Raw genomic sequence first — 24,343 nt, forward strand, 5'->3', positions numbered from 1 at the left:
TCTTTAGTGAGTTTTTTTATTGGATAGTTATTACTTCTTTTTTTAAGTTTATTTATTTATTTAGAGAGAGACAGAGAGAGGGTAAGCATGGGAGAGGGACAGAGAGAAGAGAGACTGAATCCCAGGAAGGTTCTGCACTGTCAGTGCAGAGTCCAATGTGGAGCTCGAACCCACAAGCCATGAGATCATGACCTGAGCCGAAGTCGGACTCAACTGACTGAGTCACCCCGTTGCCCTAGATATTTATTATTTCTAATAACTTTTTGATTATTTATATATGTAAAATGGAAGAAAGTATACCAAAACTCTGTCCCTCCTGCTCAGATCCCTCTCATCTCTGTGGTGGCCCCAACACAGAGCGCCTCCAGAGGTCCCCTTTGCTCCTTACAGATCACAACTTGAAAACCAGAGAGGTGAACAATCAGATCATTTCCTAATAATGGTTAGCTTACCTCTTATTATACCTATATCTTCTATTCTTTCACATGATAGTCATTCAATATTTATTGACTTAATGAATGAAAAGTGAATGAATATTATGGTGTCTAGTACTTCCAAAGGTTATTAACAATGTTGAAACACATCTTCATCTTTTTTCTGACTTTAAAGTGAAAGCTTCTAGTGTCTCTTTATGAAATGTAGTTTTTTTGTTTGAAGTAGGTTTTTTTTTTAATGTTTATTTTTGAGAGTAAGAGAGACAGAGTGTGAGTGGGGAGGGGTAGAGAGAGAGAGAGAGAAAGGGAGACACAGAGTCCGAAGCAGGCTCAGGGCCTAATGTGGGGCTCGAACCCATGAACTGTGAGATCATGACCTGAGCTGAAGTCGGACACTCAACTGACTGAGCCACCCAGATGCCCCTGAAGTAGGTATTTTTTATTGCATTCCGGAATCTCATATTTTTATTCTATTAAAATTTGTGTAAGGAATGGGTACTAAACTTTATAAATGCTTTAGTGATATCTATAATCATGTTTTCTTATTAGATCATTCTTTTTAAAAAAATGTTTATTTTATTTATTTTGAGAGAGAAGAAAGAGAGAGAGAGCAGGGGATAGGCAGAGAGAAGAGAAAGAATTCCAAGCAGGCTCCATGCTGTCAGTGCAGAGTCCAATGCAGGGGCTCAAACTCACGAACCATGAGATCATAACTTCAACTGAAATCAAGAGGGACGCTTAATCGACAGCCCCATCCAGGTGCCCTCTTTGATCTTTCAACGTCATGAATTTCTTTATTATTGGGCTATCCTCATAGTCCCTGAAGTGAACTACTTGATCCTAGCATCTTGTTATTTGAATACATTGTTGGATTTGCAATGTCAATTCCTTACTTTTGTTTTTTGTTTTTTTTACTAAGTAATACTGCCTTCAATTTTCCTTTTATGAAATGCTTGTTTGTCAGATTTTGTTCAGTGGTCATCAACTCCAGCTGCCACTCATCAAAATCACCTCTAGTGACATTAAAGTACAGATACCTTAGTCCAGTAGAAACTGTCCTTCTCTAATTTGTAAGTTTCTGTTTTTATTTTTAACAACACTTTTGCTTTCCTTTTATTCCTTACTGCACGAGTAGCTTAGTTTACTAGCTTCAATCTTTCTTCTTAAAGAGAAAGCTGGACCCCATGGTGTTCTCTTAGTTGTTAGTTTCATGTTAAATGCAATGTAAATTTAATTTAATTTCCCTTTTGATTCAAGAGTCTCTTAGGAAAAAGCTTTAAAAGCTTCTGGAGATTTTAAAACAAGGAATTGTTTCTAATTCTGTTATTTATATTTTAGCTTTATTTCACTGTGATCCAAGAATGTGACCTTTGTAGATTCTACTTTTTTGGAATTTAATGAGGTTTTCTTTGTTCATAGAACATAGCAAATTTTTGTGAAAATTCAATAACTATTTAGAAAGATGATAATATGTTTTAAGGCTCATAATTCAATATATAAATATTAAATAAAGCTCAATAATTAAATTGTTAGTGTCCTTTATGCTTTGTTTCTTCCTTCCTTCCTCTGCCCTTCCCTCCTTCCTTCCTCCCTCCCTCTCTCCCTCCTTTCCTTCCTTCTTTACTTTACAAAGACTGGGAGGTACATTGTGGTCATTGATCACTATTTTATTTTTTATTTTTCTTGTTTTGTTTCTAATAAGCCTATGGAATGTTAAATTGACCCACGTGACTTTCAAAGCCTCCCATAATTCATTATCTTAATTTCCAGGTGTACAGAAAAATAAGTATAAAATAAATTAAAAAAAATAAAAATAAACTATGGCTCTGCAGTGTAACTTGATGCATAGAGGATAGAGGAGTTGTATCTGTCTTCATTATGGGCTTTCCACATAATTTTTATAAAGTGAGTCTTGTTATGTTTAATGACTAATAACTTTAAGCTAATCTGCTTTCATTTTTGTTTCAGTTTGCACCACACATTAGGTTGTTTGTTTATTTTTTAAAGTTTAGATGCTTCTTTACTCTTTGGCTTAATTCATATGAAAGAGGAATGAACAGTTATGCATTTACTTTGCCCCAGGAATCGCTGCATTACATTTTCACTGTCCAGACAATATAGTCAGACAAACATCTTCCACATACAGAAGAATTAAATAGTTCTTTCAGATAAAGAAACTCAAAGATCAGTTGTGGAGATACCTTGCATAATGGAGAGATGACTGATTATTGGATGATGTTAATCCTCAGACACCATGAACCAATTTTTACACAATTCTCAATCCCAGTACTGAAAATCTAAAAATCTATGAAATTTTTTAATGTAAACAGCTATTCAAGTGACTTTCCAGCTAAAAATCTGGAGGCAAGCCATTGCAAAAAAAAGATGTTGCAAAACAGTGTCTTCAACCTTTGAGAAGCTGTTCAGTTTAGAGTTTGCAATATCACACACAACAAAACTCAAAAACTTCTCATCTTTCATGACATATTAACAAAATTATTAAGAAAAACTAGGCTGGAATTACCAAAGATGTGAGGCCTGGTACACAGTTTGAAGGAGACATCCCCAATCAAGAATTCCAACCAAAAATCCCCCAAAATATAAAAACAAAAAAACCCACCCATGAATATAGAAGATAAGAATTCAAAATGTTAGGCATTTTAACTGCTTGATTGTGACTCTGACTTGCAATGTCACTCTGCATCCTGTTTAGGATATTTAAAAAATGCACCATTCCCCCCATCAGCCTGGATGGAAGGTTAAATTGACCACAAGACAGTCAAAACCTCCCTAATTGTGCATGCATTGCACATGCAATTTAGCTTGCAGCACACCATTTCACAGCTGAAAAGCAGCATTTGCTGTTCTGTATGTGTCTGTACGTACGTGTCAGTTCTAATACTTGCAGGTGCAGATTGGGCAAACAACCTTACTCCTGGGCTCTCTCTTTGTTGCTCTTTTTACGGACTTGATCTTCCTCGTGGCCACTGAGTGCCTTGGTGGTGGCTGCAGCAGGCAGGCAAGAAGCAGGTGTCTGGCCATGATCTATCTTTCTACTTTTCATCCTTTGGAAGAACTTTAATTTACGTGTGTTTGTTTTTATTACACCACATAGTTGAGTTTGGGATTTTGGCCAAATCTCAATCGTTTGCTTTCATTGGGCAAATATGCTCTTCTTAACATATTTTCGGCCAACATACTGTGTGTGGTCTTCTATCCTCTGTGGTCTTCTATCCTTTCACGATGCTTTAAATACTTCCTCTTGATTTCTTTTTAGTTTAGTTTCTTATTTTGTAATATGAGTCTGTGTTATTTTCCTCCTTGAACATTGGAAACTATTTTTAAAAGCTCTGGGGAAGTACTCTTAAGTGATTAAATGTTCCTAAACTTTTATTTTGGGTTCCTTAAGAAGTATTTTTGGTTACTGAATTGGCAAGCCTTCATGGTCCCAAATTTTCATTGATAAGCCACTGGCATTGTTAAACATTTTCTTAAGACTAAATAGCCCCTGCTTACCAAAAGTTATTTGTATTTCTTGAAATAAATTCAGCACTACACTTCTAAAATCTTGCATGCTGTGCTAAAGGTTACCGTATATGTTGCAAAATACTTTCAAAGATACCCTGTTTATTTATTTTTTTGACTGCTCATATCCATCCTTGTTATCAGTTCTTCCTTTTGCCTAAAATCGGAGTGGGTGGCTTCTATTTTGCTCTCTCACTGTTTCCATGAAAATGGTTAAAATCTTCTTCCCAGAGCTCGAGCTAGAGACTAAGTGAGGTAGGTGAATGCCCAGCAATTCAGAAGGCTGAGTAATGGGAGAGAAAACTTAGGCTGCAGGCAGTCCAAACTGAGATCTTCATCTTGGCCTGGCTTCTCTGGGTTCAGTGAGTCTGCAGAATCAGGAACTCCTTTTCCAGATCTGGTCCCCCACAGGAAACAACCCACTGACCATGTCAGCCTCCCCCCCCCCCCCCCCCCCCCCCCCCCCCCCCCGCCCCGTTAGCTTCTGCTGGCTATGATTGGAAAGTGTTTTGTCTCAAATGTGTTTTCTGTCTGGTTCATTAACAGTCCTGGTGCTGGCTGTCACCAGCACCAGAAGAAATGTCCCCAAAGCTTACTGACCCCATGTCCTTCAGGACTGGGGGTATTCTTCCAGTCTCTGCCCACTTCACAAATGGGGCATCATGGGCAACCCAGTTCTGCTAAGTGATGATGTAGAAACTTCCTCTGCACTCTGCTTATATCTCTTGCCTCAAAATGAAGAGAAGTAAGATGCCTTTCTTAAAAAATCTGGGCACCCACTTACAAACTCTGGAATTTTAGCTAAATGTTTACTGAATATATGGATTAAAAGGGTTACTTTGTTCAACACGAATTATTTTTCATTGCATGGGTCAGAATAATTACATGTTTTTAATGCTCTTCTGCCAGTTGGTTATCTAAGAGGGGCACGTGGCTCATTTTCCATTACTGATAAATCCCTTTTTAGTAGATTTACCTTGTATTCTTAGACTGGCCTGAAACTGACCTGGGGAACCCTACATACATTATTTTGGATGGGAAACTGCTGCCACAGAAGAAGTTGGGCTGGACTGGGAGGTAGTATAGTTAATAAGCCGTGGGGGCACATCACTTAGTCTCTATGATCCTGTTCCTCCTCTAGAAGATGAAATAACATCACTTGTGCTGTCTCCTAGAGAAAAGGACTTTTGTAAAGAATAAATGAGATGATATATAAGAAGACAATGTGTCAGGAATATAGCAAGACACTCTAGAGGGGCAAGCTTGCATCACTTTTTCTACCTGAAGTGGAAAGGACTGGAAGTTTCTTTCTCACAGATTTCACTCTTTTGAATAAGAGAAATGTGTTTTGGCTAAGAAAGAGACAAATAGGCAGACAACTCGGCCAATTCAATCCCTCCCTTTACAAAGCTTATGTTTTTTAAAAAATTTTAATGTTTTATTTATTTTTGAGAGAGAGAGAGAGACAGAGTATGAGCGAGGAAGGGGCAGAGATGGAGGGAGGCACAGAATCCGAAGCAGCCTCCAGGCTCTGAGCTGTCAGCACAGAGCTCGACATGAGGCTTGAACCCATGAACTATGAGACCATGACCTGAGCTGAAGTCTGACACTTAACTGACAGAGCCACCCACGTGCCCCTACAAAGCTTATGTTTTAGCAGCAGCACTGGGCAATATCCAAATACAAAAGCAAGATCAATGATGGGCATCATTAAGAAAAGTGAAAGAAAGAGCAAAATCTAAATGAAAAGTTGTTCAATGGATATAAAATTTTAGTCATGAAAGAGAAATAAGTTTCAGTGATCTGCTGTACAACATAGGGCCTAGAATTAACATTACTGCATAGTGCACTGTAAAAGTTTGTTGACAGTGTGGATCTCATGTTCAATGTTCTTACCATAAAAAGTGGGGACACGAAAAACTTTCTGAGGTGATGGATATATTTATTACTTTGTGGTGATGATTTAAGGGTATCTATATATCTAAACCCATCAAATTGTATACATTAAAGGAGTACAGTTTTAAAAAGTATCAATTATATTTCATTAAAGCTGTTAAAAAAAAAAGGTGGGAAGAAAGGCCAGAAAAGGACCAGATGGAAGGGGCACAATAGTACTATTGCAGATAATGTGGTCAGGAAAGATCCATTTTTATTTATTCTGAAGAATTAAAGCTTGTAATAAATAAATTCCCTGGCAAGAGCATAATGCTTGAAATTTCCAAAAAGACCTTCAGATACTATTTTTCTTTTTGCATTTTATAACAGCTTTTTGAGAAACACAACCTAGATACAATCCAAGTTCAAGAAGTTACCACAAGGAATCTCAGACCCAAATGGACAAATTTCAAAATGGTGAACATACATACCCATTTCATGTCTGGTGCTGGCCACACCTAAGCCATATTCCTCTAAAACATCCTTTACTGTCTTCATAGATTCATCGTAACTGGCAGCTAGGCCAAGGAAGTTATATGAGCCCATGTTGATCACATCTTTAATGATTCTTCCAGTAAACCTGCAGAGGGAAGAGCACAAAGGGCTTTCTCATTTAACATCATCTAGTGTTCCATAAAAGACTCTTACAAGGAGATCTTGGGTCTGGCCCAAATCATGTATTTTCTTTTTTCCTTTCTGACATGCATTGCTGTCCACACAAAGGGGTCCACCCTTCAAGGACAGTAACCCCCTAATGAAGCTGGGCAGAGTGTTGGAAAAAGGTATCCTAAGTCGTGGAGTATTACTTGGCCCTGAATGTCCTTGGGCATTTGCTTCTGTGACACTTGTACTCTTATTTATTACATTCCAGCAAGAACTTTCCAAGTGAGAAAGAGCCATGGTCATCACTTGTCAACAAAGCTGAAGAGGCTCTTCTGGGCTGGTTCTGTGTGTCCCACACCTTCTGACATAGGCTTTACTTGAACCATAATATGAAACAGCCACCTTGGCAACTGAATTACCGTGCCTCCCCCACTGGCATTATGAAGGCTTGCAAAGGGCTCTATGATGGAAGACCAGTGGCTTCCATGACTTGGTTTTTGTCAGATCTGTAATCTGGGGCCCACGCCAGGATTTCCTGGAAAGGAACTTTTTCAACCAAGCACCTCCAGAAGGCTGCCTCACCGAAACGTCCAGTTGTAGTCGTCCGACACCCTCTCCATCACATCAAACAGAGCCGCTGGGGCGCTGCAGATGGGCCGGTTCCAGTTGTCTCTGATTCTCATGTAGAGGTTTCTCGTGTAAAAATTCTCAAAGTTTTGATAAAGCGGCACAAAATCCTGTTGTAACAGAGGCAGAAGTTTACCTTTGGTCTCCTGCTTTTTGTATTTTATCTGCAACCGAAAGCTGGAAGACCCATGCAAAACTCCATCTGCAAACAGTTTTTGAGCAATGACCTATCAGGTGGTCCACAAATAACTCTGTGAGGTCTCCATCCCCAGAGAGCTTACATTTTAATGGGAAGAAGTAAAAAAAATGTGACACATAAAGGTAGTAAATATGACAGTGCAATACAAGTCCCAAAATGAGTGATGGAGACAATAAATCCCTGCAGGATTCCATCCAAAAGGTGACAATAGATGTTTATGTCAAATGAATTCAGCGGGGGGAAAAAAAGCAGTTGGAGGATAATTTGGTCTTAACTTTTTTTTTAATTTTTATTTATTTTTTTAATTTATTTTATTTTTACAAATAGTTTATTGTCAAATTAGTTTCCACATAACACTCAGTGCTCATCCCCACAAGTGCCCTCCTCCATGCCCATCCCTCCTCCCCCCCACATCCATCAGTCCTCAGTTTTTGTCAGCATTCAAGAGTCTCTCATGGTTTGCCTCTCTCCCTTTCCCCCACCATTTCCCCTCTTCTTCTCCCCCTTATTCCTCCGTCAAGTTCCTCCTAATCCTCCTATACATGCAAACATATGATATTTGTCCTTCTCTGCCTGACTTATTTCGCTCAGCATAACACCCTCAAGGTCCATCCATGTTGCTACACATGGCCTGATTTCATTGTTTCTCATTGCCATGTAGTATTCCATGGTATAGATAAACCACATCTTCTTGATCATTCATCAACAATCCAAACTCTATGGGATGCGGCAAAGGCAGTCCTAAGAGGAAAGTACATTGCTCTCCAGGCCTATTTCAAGAGATTAGAAAAAGCGCAAGTCCAAAATCTAACAGCTCACCTAAAGGAACTAGAGGCAGAGCAACAAGAACGCCCTAAACCCAGTAGAAGAAGAGAAATAGTAAAAATTAGAGCAGAAATAAACAACATAGAGACCAAAGAAACCATTGAACAGATCAATGAAACCAAGAGTTGGTTTTTTGAAAAAGTAAACAAAATTGACAAACCTCTAGCCAGGCTTATCAAAAAGAAAAGAGAGAACACCCAAATAGACAAAATTATGGATGAAAATGGACTTATTACAACCAACCCCTCAGAAATACAAGCAGTTATCAGGGAATACTATGAAAAATTATATGCCAACAAATTGGACAACTTAGAAGAAATGGACAAATTCCTAAACACACACTCACTACCAAAATTCACATGGTCTTAACTTTTTTGAACATGAATATCCCCACTCATGTTTTCAGATATGTGGATGAACTTGATTTTGGACCTACTGGCACAACTCTTGGCAGTTGGCTGGTTGTCATATAGCCGAGGGCTTAGAAACCTAGTCAATGAGAGTGTGGGGGCACTTGGCTTCTCCCACAGTTCAAGTACTAGCACTGTTTTGTTGTATAAAAGCTTATCCATGCCTAAGGAGTTTGCAATCTGGTTGAGGCTTAAAGCAAGACATATCTAACTTTTGGTCATCTAACTCCTAACAGTACAAAGAAAGCAGAAAATACAAAACTGTGGTCCAAGCCAAGTACTATGGGTGTTTGTTAAGATTAGAGCAAGAGTGAGAGAGAGAGAGAGACAGAGTGAGTCACATCTTGCTGGAGGAATGAAGTAGCTTTATGTAGGAGAGGTCTTGGAGCTGGGCACTGAAGGTGGAATGAGTGCTTTTGGGATGCTGGGAAAGGGCACTCAGGATGAATGGGTCTGTGCTGGACATGTAGGGTGTATTTGAGAAAAATGAAAAATAAAACATGAGACATCTTGTTACTCTGCTCAGAACCTATAATGGCTCCCACCTCACTCAGAGTCAAAGCCAAGGTCCTGAGGAGTCTGCTCCCTCTTACCTTCCTGATCCCATCTGCTACTATTCCCTGAGGTATGTTAAGCCTGCAATATCTAGTTGGGCACAGAAAGTGGGAACCTCAAGTGTCCTGATAAAGAACTCACACATTATCCTGGAGGCAATGGGGAACCACTGAATAACTGGGAGGGAGATTTCTTATTTTCCCATTCTCTTTGAGTTCTTTGCTCTCCTTTCCCAAATGGAATAGAGCTGATATCCTGAGAGAACCAGGTGGGTCAGGGATAAGGCTCTGTGGAAGACCTTATTGTGCTATTGATTTGGTCTGCTTATCTCCTGATCTGGTGCATCCCAGAGGAAAATATATAGAATCTGCAGGTTTTGATGGCTGGTGGTTGCATCCAAGCGACAGTCTTTTTTGTCATATCATTAGGTTTTCAGTGGCTATGGCATCATTGATAGGGGGAAATTGTGATTATCTGTAAGAAAGAACGTTTATAACCATATACTGGGGGACTATCTATTGCATGCAAATTTGGAGGAAGAGAAGGCAACTCTACTGGTTACATTTGTAAGTTGAAAATCTAATACCAAATGCATTTGTCCTCAAGTAGCTAAGTATCCTGATGGAGGTTATAATTATACCCTTTTATGTTCTAACAGGGAAATGAACATATTTTTGAGAGAAAACGAGATTATGCAATTTCAGAAAAATCTTTTCCAAATGATTTCCTCTCTTTTTCAAATTGTTTACTGACTTATGGATTATTATATCCCTAAATGTTATTTGTGTCCTCCTCTTTCTAACTTTTATTTCTCATTTGAAATGACATCATATAAATTCATCCTATCAAGAGAAAAGAGAGATGTAGGTCTGTAAGTACTATTTTTGGACTCTGGATGGGATTATAGTTTTAGATTTTTTTGAGAAATCTTACTAAAAATAAAGTTAACAGTTGGTTTAGGAGAACACTTGGCTTTAGGGAAGAAAAACCCAAATATTATGTCCATAGTATTTTGTTTTAAACATTTTTGAAATTTTAGGTAGAGAGAGAATGTAAGTGGGGCAGAAGGAGAGTGAGGAAAAATCCCAGGCAGACTCCATGCTCAGTGCAGGGCCTGATCCAGGGTTCAATCCCACGACCCTGGGGTCATGATCTGAACTGAAATAGAGAGTCGGATCTCAAGTGACTGAGCCACCCAGATGCCCCTTATGTCTACAATATTAAAACAAAATTAATTTCAACATAGAACCACAAGATGCACACATTACCAGGGCAGAGGGGACACAGAAATCATTGAGTTCAAATACCCATTTGACATGTGAGGAAAATCAGACCCAGTAAGGTGAGTGACTTGAATTCTGGCCAGCCTCTGGCTTTGTTTACTTTCTCAGGAGTCACTTCAGAGTGACTTCAGGTTGGCATCTACCCCACTTGTCCAAGCTTCCCTCCAAAACATCAGTGATAACAAAAACCATGACACACAAAATAGAAAGCTAAAACCAACAGATTGCCAGACCATGGAGAAATGTCCACTCATCATAAGCAACTTGGCATTAACTTGAAGAAACAACCTAGGGCTTTTCATCATTGATGCCTCGTAGAGCTATGCCATCATAGCCCCTTGAGGGAAGGTGGAAAAATACTCCACGCTGTCCAAACTTTCTGGCTCTTGGCTCAGAGATCCAAATTTTCCACTTGTGAGGAAATAGGCAGTCAACTCTTCATTGAGATAAATGCTCTGAGGGCAAGATACAGGGATTCTAACTTATTCTGTGGAGTCAGAGAAGACTTTCTATTTAGCAAGGAATGATCTTCACGTTCAATAGAATTTTTTTTAGAAATTAAGTACTTGAGGGGTGCCTGGGTGGCTGTCAGCTGGGCGTCTGACTTCAGATCAGGTCATGATCTCACAGTCTGTGAATTCGAGCCCTGTGTCAGGCTCTGTGCCGACAGCTCAGAGCCTGGAGCCTGCCTCAAATTCTATCTCCCTCTCTCTCAAGAATAAAATAAAAACATGTAAAAAGAAATAAATTAAGTACTTGAAACTTTTCTGTGAAAGGGATGGGCCAGTTTTTTAACCATCTAGAGCCATTTCTTTGTGGGTAGGGTGAGTGCTACCCCAGATCTGAAACACAAGCTCAGCAGTCTGTGTATTCCTGAGAGGGAACCACTTAGAATTCAAGGTCTGGTTCAGGGACAAATTGCCTTCTTTTGCAGCACCTATGAGGCTTCCTGCCTCACATGGGTGTATTTTCACCCCACCCCATTCCTTTGAGGTACCAGTGAGGTTTCTTCAGGAGCAGTCAACACCTTCCAAAGGTCAATGTCCTCTAGTCTCAGGTAAGCCTCCCACACATTTTCGCTATACCAGAAAATGAAACTGGACTAGATTATGCAAAAACAGGAGCATTGCAAGAGAACATATCTTTATCCATCTGTAGATTCAACTTGTCACTTGGTCTACTCACTATCTTTATTTTTCTTCCTGACACAAATGGCTACATGTGAGAGTGAAACTTGGGCCATAAGGACACGATCATTTTGGGGGCGTGGACTGTAGGAGGGTTGAACAAAATCTAAAAATGCAGTAGACACAAAATGTCTTTGTGTCCACTGAAATATGGCAATCTTTCTTTTTCCACCTTTAAGCTTGTAGGATACTTTATAACTTTCTGAGTGGTATACATATTTCTAACGAACTTTTATAGATAAATCAATGGAAAGTCAGAAAATATGTAAAGAGTCATGAGTGTAACTCCCGAAAACCTTTTCTGTAATAATTGAGAATGTACCTCAATAAAACAAACAATGAAATAACTAAGAAGGTAGCCAAAAAATGACAGGAAAAGTAGTAAGAAAGTAATGGGATATGGTTTAGCCCAAGTAGTTTTGTATATGCAGTATAGAGAAACACAGCCTAAAAATTAATACATGAATAATAACCTGGAAAATGGGTATGTGGGAGAAGGAAACATTATTAAATTCTTCACCTGGTCAGTGGAAGACTCAAGTTACTGAAAAACTACCTAAATTCTACATATATGTGTTAAATATTCAAAGAGAACCATTAAAAAATAGTAGGGAGATATACTATATACAACTTCTTAACAGTGACAAGGAGGAAAAAAATTCACAACAAAGAAAATTCAGTCAAATGTATCAAAAGTATGAAAGGAAAAGTATTTAAAATAAAAGTAAAAAAAATGGAAATTGTAATGTTACATATAGAGATGGCAGGAATAAGTTTAAACACATGAGTAATTAAAGTATTAGGTTTAACCATAGAGGCTTGCCAATGTCTATTTTTGACCTACAAAAACAAAAATTTCCTATGGTTCAAGAAAGTAATTGCTTATAGCTTATGTGACTTTATTTTTTTAAACACAGAAGCTTTCACATGTGTTTAAAAATAAATCTATATGCTGCTTATAAGAGACCTACATTTTCTGAAAATGATGATGACTGGAAATAATGAGATGGCTACTGAAGAAAAGGTAGATATATTTATACTAATACCAGACACATCAGAGTACAAAGAAAAGCATGATCGAGGGAACAAATCCACCAAGAACTGTGAGAGCCAGGGCTTATGTATCTGACAGTGACACTGAAATGCATAAGAAAGAGAAAGCTAACAAATCCATACCTACAGTGGAAGACATTAGCACACACTTCTCAGAAATTATAAACTTGAGTAGACAAAAAAAGAAGTTAACTCTAGATGATTCAAATAATATAATTAGCACGTTTGTTCTAATAACCTTGGAAGACAGTACACAGTTTTTCATGGTGCATATGCAAAGTTACAAGAAATTCCAACACAACTATCTGAGGAGCTGTGGCAGCTAAGGAGAGATATTCATTAAGGAAGTAGTATTTGATATGAAAATATGAAAACCTCAACAGTGCTCCTATATGCCATTAATAACTAATTAAAATGTGGGATAGAGAGGGGCTCCTGGGTGGCTCAGTCAGTTAAGTGTTCAACTTTTGAATCGGCTCATGTCATGATCTCGCCATCAAAATCTTGCAGGATGGAGCCCCAAGTCGGGCTCCACACTAAGCATGGGAACTCTCTCTCTCTGCCCCTTCTCTGCTCATGCTCTCTCCCAAAATAAATAAATAAAAATTAAAAAAATATGGGATAGAGAAAAATGATAGTATTCAAATAATACCACCATCAAAAAGTTGTACCCAAATAACGATCATAAGAGGAAATATAAGACCTTAGAATAAAGAAAATTATAAAATTTTATTAAGGGACATGAGAAATATCTAATAAATGGAGAGTCATATCATGTTTCTGAACGGGAAGACTAAATATTACTAAGATGTCAAATTTTATGTAGCTCACTTATACCTTTATATTTAATATTACCAATTAAAATGGCAAAAGTTTATTTAAAAAAAAATTCAATCCCTGAATTCTAATTCTAAAGTATACACAGAGAAAAAATCTCTAAGAATTACCTATAAACTTACAAATTTACCTAAAAGAATAGACAAATGGATCAATAATTCAAATCAGTGGGTAAAAAATAATTCAATTAATTATATCGAGACAATTTAAAACTCTTTTTTAAAAAATCCTCCTTCCTCACACAATACATAGAAATCAATTCTAAGTGAACTTATGGGCTAAAGCAAAATAAACACTGCAAATCATGAAAGTACTAAATGAAATTGTGGGAAAATTTGTTTTAACTTTACGATGGAAAAAATGTCTTCCTAAACATGATTAACTCTCCTTCCAAAAGAACAAAAACTAATAACAACACAGAGAAAAGAAATGTTTGATACATAGGACTTAAAAAATAAAACTGCATGTATGTTTAAATATAATACAGAAAAATTAGAAGCCAAGAAACAGAATTAGGAAAATATCTAAACTTGTTTAATATTGATATAAGGATATATAGAAAGAAGGATCAGTGAGAAAAAACAATTTAATAAAACTACAAACAAGGGATATTGAATAGGCAATTCTAGAGGAGTAAGTCTAAAGCACTAATAATCATGGGAAAAGCAGTTCAGTCTCACTGTTAATTGGGAAAATGCAAATTAAGACAAGAACAAAAAATGTTAACCTATGAGACTGGCAAAAGTAAAAAATGTGTTGATAACATCAATGTGGCAAGTTCTGGTGAGGAGGCAAGCACTCCTAGGTACTGCTGCCTGGAGTCTAGCTAGGCAAGCTGTTTTGAAAGGCAATTTGCCAATCTCTCAGAATTTAAAACGTACATTCCTTGAACCCAGAAAGCCACATCTAGGAATTATTCTCAAGTAAATACATATGCTGTTCATAGAAGAATTGTTTGAAATAATAAAATAATAAAAAAGTAATATAATCATATATCCACATTATGTAATACAATTATGCAAGTATTAAAAGGAATGAGGTAACCCTGGTACCGCTTGAGGTACTGGCATGTAAAGATCTCCAGACATATAGCCAGGTGAAAAAAAGTAAGTCATCCAACATTGTGTATGATAAGATTCCATTTATGTTAAGGAAAGGACAGAGTAAGTGCAAATGAACCTAGGTGTAATTACATGCATGAAAAAGAGAGGAAGGAGGCACAAAGAGATTGCTTTTGCTCATTATTTCCATAATAAAAAGGCAAGGAAAGAAAGACACAAGTTTGAGAAGGGGCTTTTCATTAGGGCTTGTCGTAACTCACCCATTTCACACATTGGCTTAGTACTAGTTGGTATAATATAGCAAAGCTCTACCTTATCAAAATCAATTAAATCTCCCTGCCTTCTATTTGTAGATGCCTTCTTGCAAAGGGAAGCAGAGAGGTCTATATTGTAAAAGAACTAAAAAAAGATTTAACTAACATTTAAATGATGTTACATTGTGTGTGTAATGTGTGTGTGTGTATACACATAAGTATATATACATATGCATTTGTTTGAATAAATGTTGACCTGACTATTCACTGCATGGGGTGTGTGATCTGATTTTAACTGATGGTCTTATTTCACAAAATATTTCTAGAACTATCATTTTGGAGCCAACCTATGGCACATGCTTCTCTACCAGTAGCAATTGTGAAAAATATTCAACCTTTGTGGGGGTGCATTTGCTTTTTAGAAGCAGCCAGAAGATATTTGGAACCAATCCTATCTGGGGAGATTGGGGATTTCACTGTCCAGCAATTTCTGTTACATTTAAAGCTATTGATATCTTAGCGATATTTAAATCAAGGAAGTGAGGGAGTGACCATTTGTATGTACAAGAAAGTCTGAGAAGCATTATTCTAAAACACTGGTTTCTAACTTGGCTGTACTTTAGAATCACCTGGGAAGCTTTTATGTACCCAACCAAGGTTGCACCACAAGCCAATTCAATCAGAATATTTGCGGGCAAAGCCCACGTATTAGAGGCTTTTAAAGCTTCTCAGGTGATTCCAAGGTGCATCCTAGGCCAAGAACCACCAGTCTAATATTACCATCTCGCAAGTTGCTGGTTAAAATGTTACATTCCCAGGGAAACCCCCATGAAAGTTCTCTGAGTTTGGACTCACCCAGGTCCAAACAGGAAGACCAGAGCTTGGGCCATCTGTGTGGTTTGGACAAAACTCATACCCAGTGACCTTAATGGAACCCATCCTTCAAATTATTCAGAAGAAAGTCTCTCTCAGTGAATCCTGCTATCATATCAGGATGCAAAAGGGCCAATTTTAATTTATGTGAACATTTGGAGATTTGTCTTAAAGTTCTTTACAGTTACAAATTGCTGAACACTGTTTCATGTGGGAGTAAAAATCTCTGGGGATGGGCCAGAAATGTCTGGGATTTACTTGTAGGGGCACCGGGGACTCTCTGGATCCAGTGTGAATATGGAATTGCATTGAAATGTTTTGTAACAGGCTAGCGCAGTATGGAGTGGGTCTTGTTGAACCTGTTATTGAAACATAAGGATTGAGAAACGGGGCTGTGCTTGAGGTTTTTCAAGTCTCTGATGTTCCTTGACATTCATTGGGTTTGATTTGCTGACATCCTCTTCTAGATTTTGCAAATTAAGTCATTGCATCATTGAGAAAGTGATTTATCCAGAGGTCTTTAATAAATTGTAATTTGCTGCTGAAGTGGTCTTTCGTTTAAAAAAAAATCAATGTGTCCCCAAAATGAAGAGTTAAAAGGAGTATTGTCCTTTTCCTTGCCAGTGTCTTCTTATTGTTAGTGGTGTCTGTCAGAGGTGCCAGGTGCCCTTGGGCCTGCGATTTTTTTAGTGCTCTTCTGGCAGAACATTTTTATTTTCTTATTCTTTTCACTTAGTTTGTACTAAGTGAATCAGTAATACTAAGTGAATTAGTAATGAAGTGATCTAGATAAGGGGATTATCAGAGCCTTCATGTTTTGGAGTGTTAGAGCTAGAAATCAAAAAGAAGAACACAAAAAGATTCTAAGTTTGGGGCATCAGTTTAGTTTGAAAGGATAGTTTGGTATGAGAGGAATCATCTCAGTGAGAGAGAAGATAGGGAAACTGGATTAATAAATTCTTGTGTTTAATTTTAAAAAAGAAAGAAATGGGATGAACATGTCAATTAGCTGAACCGTAGCAATCATTTTGCTATGTATATTTTAATTAAAATATCATGTTGTACACCTTAAATTTTTACAACATTTATTAAAAATAAAACAAATAAAAGGAATGCACATAGAGCGACGCCTGGGTGGCTAAGTCCCTTTAAGTGTCTGATTTTGGCTCAGGTCATGATCTCATGATTCATGTGATTGAGCCCCATGTTGGGCTCTGTGCCATGAGCACAGAGCCTACTTGGGATTCTCTCTCTCCCTGTCTCTCTGCCCCTCCCTGCTTTCTGTCTCTCAAAAACAAAAAAAAATAAATTAATAAATTAAATAAATAAATTACATTTTTTAAAAAGAATGTACATGGAGTAAAAGAGTGTAATCAGTGACCGGACATCTGCTTATGATCTTTCTGAAAAACATAACTACTATTCTCCACCACCACCTCATGGATGCGCTTTTCCCTGGTGTCATTTCGCTCTTGGTTGGTTGTTCTTATGGGACGATTTATTCTACACTCTCAGTGGCCAGAATGGAATATAATGCTCATGTCTGCTAGGAGAACCAGGAATCACTGGAAAGCAGCATGTTTCCAGCAAGAGACTTCAAGATGTGCCTCAGGTAGCTTATTAACAGCGCAAGAATCCTGTCAGAAGTACAGGCCTGGGGGAAATATTAAAAGGATAAAGGCCAGCCTAAAGGTAGGGTTTCTAGTTCCCAAGTCCCAGCAAAAAGAATATAGCTACTGCAGCCATTGTTACTCTGGAAGACTATAAATGTCTAAGGGAGCTCAAAAGGAAGGAACACATAGTAAAAAGTATGCCACGTGAAAGGTATATCCATCAAGGTGAATCAATTGACTGATGCTCTCTACCTCACAGAGATCTAACAGGAGGGAAATCATTTATTTCGTAAAGAAATACAAGGCAATGACTTTATGGGACGCATTGCCTCCCTCCTGGGAGGAGGTTGGAGCAGTCCTTGCAGCCATAGTGACTGACTGGTGTTGCACTACAGGCTGCTTGTGCTCAGTGTATCCCATTGTTCAGGACCACGCACGCCTTTGCCCGGTGCCGGGAGTGTTGGAGGCTGGCGGCTTGCTGCAGGAAGCTGCCTGGCTCAGGATCACATCCTTCTATGGTGGTTAGCTCCCATCTATCTTCTCTGAAGGCTCCACACCTTTCCCTCAGCAAGGAAGTGCCCTCCCACCTCCAGTGGGATCCCATAGGGATCCACTGAAGCCTTGGTTGACTATACAGGTGTTGCTTCCAAGATCACACCACAAAAACCTTTCTGCCCTCAACCCTCCATCTCAGAGTCTGCTTCCCTGAGAACCAAAGTGCATATATATATATATATATATATATATTCTGCTTGAAATGTAAGAAATGCTTTAGAAAGACCAAAGTAACTAGCCCTGATGGGTTGATAGAGCAAAAGTATTGGCACAGGTCAGAAAATAGATGGCAGAGCTGAAGCCTCAGTCTGACAAGGGATGCCACGCCTGAGCAATTTACATTTGACTCACCCTCCGTCCTAGTAATAATTCTGAAATGGTGCTAATTTATTGTGCACCAGTTACCTACAGCTTGGGAGCAGGTAGATTGGTGATAAGAGTTTCTAGAACAGACAGCTGGTGTCAGGGAGGGGCTGTGGGGAACCTTGGGAGAATGGCCAAGAGGAATCTGCTTTCTCATCTCAGTCTCCCATTTTATTATCAGCTCCTACTAGCTTTAAATGTTTCTATAGTCTTTGCCACTTAAGAACCTGTACATCCTTACAACTATATCTGTGGACATCTTTTTGCAACATAAAATCTTTCCACTGTGACGGGTGGGCCACTACTATTCTCATGTCTGACAAAATTAGAAATCTGAGATTACCCTGGTTTCTTCCCTTTATCCTATTTTCTATACCCATGGCCACCAGGTCTTGTTGATTCTACTTCCTAAATATCTTTATAATTCCCTTGTCTTTAATCCATCTACCTCTTCCCCAGTTTAAGCATAAACATCTCTTTCCTAAAGTATTACAAGGCTTTTTAAATTGTCACTTTGCTTCTAGTCTTGAATTGGAATTCCATCTCTTACATCTATTAAGTTCTCTAAAGTTCTTCATTTTCTTCTCTCCCTTCCTCTTTTTTCTCCATAGAACTTCTTTAGGAGATCTCATCTACTTCTGTGGCTTTGATGTTGACACACTCAAAATATCAAGATATGTTAAAGATCCCACAATATCCATCTAGGGCTTTTCTCTGAGAGTCTAGACCTTTAGATCTGCCAATTCTCAGCCTGTCAAAAAAAAATTGACCATTTTCCCTTCCAATTGGATCTTCCTTCTCTACTCTCCATTTCAATGAATGCCACGGAGTTCTTTATGCCCAGCTGTCTAAGACATAAACCTAGGTGTGGCCTTTGATTTGTCCAACTCCCTAATTCCCCAAGTTAAGCCAATCATCCCTAACTCCATCTTCTTTAACAACTCTTGGTCTTATCTCTTACCACCACTCCTAGTATAACTACTACCTTGGTCTTGCCCCAAGGTCTCATCTAGCTTTTTTTTAAAGCTGGATTTCTGCATCAGCCTCTTAACTAGTTTATTGGTCTGTGCCGTCCTCCTGCAATCCCTTCTTCATAAGCCAGTGAACATGGTCTTTCTAATCTGCAAATCTGCATTCCTCTGCCTGAATTCCTTCAATGCCTACCCATTGTTCTTATAATAAATATCTTTGGATTATAAAACCCCATTATAGTCTGGTCTCTACTTGCCTCCCAAACAATCTTTCTCCCCACATACTCCCACTGTCACTCACAATAGTCCAGTCATTGGAATTCCTCGGTTTCCTGAATGTACAATGCTTTCTCTTACCTCGTTCATGTCATGGTTTCTTTCCCTATGTTCTTTGCTTTAGATGTGTTCAAGTCTCCATCATGTGGAATGATCTCTGCCCATAATTATCATAGTATTTCCAAGCAATTTTTAGAAAAAAGGAATTCAGCGCATCATAAATTATTTGAACAGATTTAGAAAACATGTTAGGAAAATGCAGGCCCTTTGCAGATCTCTGAATATTTTCCAGATTGTCCTGATAGCTCTGTAGACTTCTGAGGGCTAACTATCAAAAGTATCTAGATTAGCGGTTCTAAATTGGAGTGTTTTTGCACTTCATGATGCGTTTGGCAATGTTAGCGGCATGTTTGACTGTCAAAGTGTGTGGTAGAATGCTAATTCACTGATATGAATAGAGGCCAGGGATACTGTTAAAAATTCTACAATGTACAAGGCAGCCTCTCACATCAAAGAACTATCCAATCCAAAATGTCAAATGGTACTATAGTTGAGAAACTTTGACATAAATGAACATTGAAATATGACATAAATTCATATTTCACTCGGGAACACTTTTCTATTCTAGCATAGAACATAAACAATACTCATCTTGCAACAAGAAGACCAGCATACCATCCTATCCAAATGGCCTTGCCCTTATATTTTGATTCTCTCATTTCTTTAAAATGGTATTTTAGGGGCCCCTGAGTGGCTCAGTTGGTTAAGCATCTGACTTTTGTTCAGGTCATGATCTCCCAGTCTATGAGTTCAAGTCCTGAGCTGGGCTCTGTGCTGACAGCTCAGAGCCTGGAGCCTGCTTTGGATTCTATGTATCCCTCTCTCTCAGCCCCTCCCCTGGCCACAATCTGCCTCTCTCTCCTTCAAAAATAAATAAACGTTTAAAAGTGGTATTTTAATACCTATCTCATGGGATTGTTAAAAAAATTAAATACAATAATGTCTGAGAAAACCCTTAGTTCAGTATCTGGTGAATAGTAGTTGTTCAATAAAATACTTAAGAAAAACACAAGTCCAACACATGGGGGTGTGGGACTTATGTGGTGGAGATGAACAGAATTTACCCTGAATGGTTTCTGAGTGCATCACTCTTTTTAAGATCTGTACATGTATCACCACTTCTGAGAACACTTAACAGAAGAATACGCATTGACAAAGATCCAAGGACGTACACATACATACTTTTTGTTCTTCTCGCTCTATGGCTGCATTGCACTTTTCTATTCCAGAATTCCTTAGAAAGTCTCTGAAATAGCCAAATAGGGTTCCAAGTCCATATCCCAAGTAAGTGAAAACCATAACATGAAGAGGTGCTTCCTCAAAGGATTCAACAATTGGCTTATGGTAAAAATGTGGTTTCCCATTTTGCTGAAAAAACAAAAGAAAATAGAAGGTTAGTTCTCTTCCATTGCAATAAAATATAATACTTAAAATTCTGGACTTTCAAACTTTTAAATTTTGAAGAACATGCTTGAGATCATAAAAAAATTGCTTAGAGAAAAGTGGAAATTGATAATTAAAGAGGGTAATCAAAAAGGTATATTTTATTTTACAACCCCCTAATAAAATAATTGATTCAGGCAAAAATTCTCAACAGATGCTAAATCCATTCTCAACAGATGCTAAATCCATTAAGGGAAACGTTAATGAGGAATATGGTTTTTGCAAGATGCCAAAGTATCACCCTGTAGTTACTCCCTAATCACAAATCTGAGGTTACTGCCTTGATCAGGTGATCAAATTACATCACCAAGGTTGGAACAAGAGCATCTGTGCTCTTATAAGAATGTAATACTCAATATACTAATGATTTAGCCTGAATTTAGTCAAACTTTTATATCTAATATCCATTTGACAAGAAATATCAGGGTAAGGGAATGTGGTCAATGACTTAATAAGGAAACAATCAGATAATCCACAATGTGCACAGCAAAGGAAATTAGCAACAAAATGAAAAGGCAACTGATGAAATAGTAGAAAGAATTTTCAAACCATATATACGACAAGGGGTTGATATCCAAAATAGATAAGGATCTCATACAACTAAAACCCCTCATAAACCATACTTAAAAATGGGCAAAGGAGGAGTGACTGGTGGCTCAGTTACTTAAGTGTCTGACTCTTGATTTTCAGCTCAGGTCATGATCTTGTGGTTCATGAGATCGAGCTCTGCATTGGGTTTCATGTGCTGACAGCGTGGAGACTGCTTAGGATTCTCTTTCTCCCTTTCTCTCTGCCACTCCCCCACTCATGATGCTCTCTGTCTTTCCAAATAAATAAACTTAAAAGAAATGAGCAAAGGACCTGAATAGACATTTTCCCAAAGAAGACATACAATTGGCCAATAAGTATATGAAAAGATGCTTAACATCACTAATCACTAGGGGGATGCAAATGAAAATTACAATGAGATACCATCTCACACCTATTAGAGTATGGGTACTATCAAAAAGAAAAAAATATAACAATTGTTGGTGAGGATGTGGAGAAAAAGCAACCCTTATACACTGTTGGTGGGAATATAAATTGGTAAACCAATATGAAAACATCCAGCCCATATGGAGGTTCCTCAAAAAATTTTTAAAAAGAGAATGACCACATGATCTAGCAATCCCACTTCTGGGTATATATCCATAGGAAATGAACTCAGTGTCTTGAAGAGGTATCTGCACCTTCAAGTTCATTCCATCATTATTCATGATAACAGGAACAATCTAAGTGTCTATAGATACATGAGTAGATAAAGACTAGAGTATTGTGGAATACCATTTAGCCACAGAAAGAAGGAAATCCTGCCATTTTCAACAACATAGGTAAACCTGGACTACATTATGTTAAATGAAATAAGCCAGAGATAGAAAGACAAATACTGTATGATCTCATTTATATGTGGAATCTAAAAAAGCTGTACTCACAGAAGCAGAGAGTAGAATGGTGGCTAGAAGGGGCAGGAAGTAGGGGAAAGGGGGAGGTGTTGGCTAAAGTACACAAATCTTCAGTTATAAGATGAATAAGTTTTGAGATCTAATGTACAGCTTGGTTACCACAGTTAATAATATTGCATAGTATATTTGAAATTTGATCAGGCAGTATATCTAAAGTGTTCTCATCACACACAGAAAAATGGTAACTAGGTGAGGTGACAGATGTATTAATTAGCTTGACTGTGGTAATAATTTCACAATGTTTACATATAGCAAATAAAATTGTACACCTTGAATGTATACAATTTTTATTTGTCAATTATACCTCAAAAAGCTGGAATAAAGAAGAAAGAAAGAAAAAGAATGGTCAGTGGTGGAGGGGACTTTAAGAGACACAACCCAGTGCAGTGCGTGTTCTTTCATCGGGTCGTATTTTGTTGTTGTTGTTGTTGTTGTAAAAACCTGGTAAAAAATACGTATTTTGAGCAACCATGTAAATCCAAGTGTGGACTGGATATGTATCTTATTAAGGAGTTATTATTAATTTTGTTAGGAACAACAGTAGTATTAGAGTTCTGTGGCAAAATGTTTTAAACTTTGTGGTAGATGCTGAAGTATTAGGGGAATGAAGTGTTATAACACCTGTAATTTCTTTCCAAAATTAAATATATATGAAGCAATTTTGGGAAAATGTTAATAACTATTGAGTTAGGTGGAGGTTATATGACTGTTTGTTATTTTTTAACTTTTGTGTGAGTTTAAATTTTTTATTGCAGAAAGTTATAGGAAGTATTTCTTGATATTAGATGTCAACATTCCAGTGGAAAGTACTTTTAGTACCAAACCATCCTGATTCCTGCTTAGTTGATTTGCATAAAGTAGCATAATAAATATTGGTTCAATAGATTAGTGAGTAAATTATTACTAAGAATAATATTTAATTACATTTTAGTCTTTAATAAATATTTATACATTCGTTCTTTCATTCAACAAATGAAATGATGTAATGCATAGATTCTGCATTTCTGAATGAGAAGTATTTTGACTACTTGGCATATATAACATTTAGTGACTTACAGGAAATTGTCAAATGTCTACTAATATTCAATGCATTAACTTAATTTACACATATATGTTTAAATGATGCATATATGACATCATGTTAATTAGAAACGTTCTTTTTGCTACTTTCATAATCTTTGTTGTAACTACAAGCACTGTCTGATTCCATCAACACAGTTTTCTAGAGCATGTCACCTTCCTTTCTTCTATGTTGTTTGAGCTACAAAATTTTGGGGCTCTCTATGTGACTTAGTCACTGAAAGTTTTATCCCAGGCCACAAAATATATGACAATCAAAAAGTCTATTTGTAGGGGCACATGGGTGGCTCAGTTGGTTGAGCATTCAACTCTTGATTTCAGCTCAGGTTGTGGGACTGAGCCCCGTGTCAGGTTCTGCACTGAGGATGGAACCTGCTTAAGATTCTCTCTCTCTCTCTCTCCCTCTCTCTCTCTCTCCCTCTCTCTCTCTCTCTGCCCCTCCCCCCACTTGTGTGTGCACTCTCTCTCAAATAATAATAATTTCAATAAGTATATCTGTAGATGAATATGTCATATCTCTACACAACTTGTTTTTAAAAAATCTTTTTATAATGACATTGAACACTTAATTTGTTACATCAAAACGCTATGACATATTATTCCTCCTTATTTATCCATTATATCAGTTACTTCTCTAGATACCCCAAACTAACATGGATGGATGTTGCTCTTATCTCATACGTCTTCCCCAAACATTACCTGGTGGTTTCAAATAATGACACTGTGAAAGCATTGCTTAATATGAGGTCTTGAATAAGAGGTTATAATCAATGCCTTGAATTTGGGATTACAGGTCATTCAATAGGTGCCTACTGTGAG

At 37.7% G+C, this 24,343-nt stretch overlaps 1 protein-coding gene across 1 annotated transcript in view; it reads right to left on the bottom strand.

Annotated features, from left to right (window-relative positions):
• Window positions 1–6,325: 6,325 nt before the first annotated feature.
• The window catches only part of LOC120227023 (serine palmitoyltransferase 3-like), a gene marked incomplete at its 3' end in the record, with an annotated part of 47,912 nt that continues 29,894 nt past the window's right edge, over window positions 6,326–24,343 (bottom strand). Inside the window, exons 2-4 of the mRNA XM_039225170.1 lie at window positions 20,682–20,867; window positions 7,080–7,234; window positions 6,326–6,474 (exon numbers count right to left, since the gene is read on the bottom strand). Of these exons, the coding sequence (XP_039081101.1) occupies window positions 6,326–6,474; window positions 7,080–7,234; window positions 20,682–20,867 (490 nt within the window). The remainder of the gene's footprint in view (window positions 6,475–7,079; window positions 7,235–20,681; window positions 20,868–24,343) is intronic.

The sequence above is a fragment of the Hyaena hyaena genome, unplaced genomic scaffold, assembly GCF_003009895.1.
Source record: "Hyaena hyaena isolate Hyena2069 unplaced genomic scaffold, ASM300989v1 scaffold_1946, whole genome shotgun sequence".
In the NCBI taxonomy this organism is placed as follows: domain Eukaryota; kingdom Metazoa; phylum Chordata; class Mammalia; order Carnivora; family Hyaenidae; genus Hyaena; species Hyaena hyaena.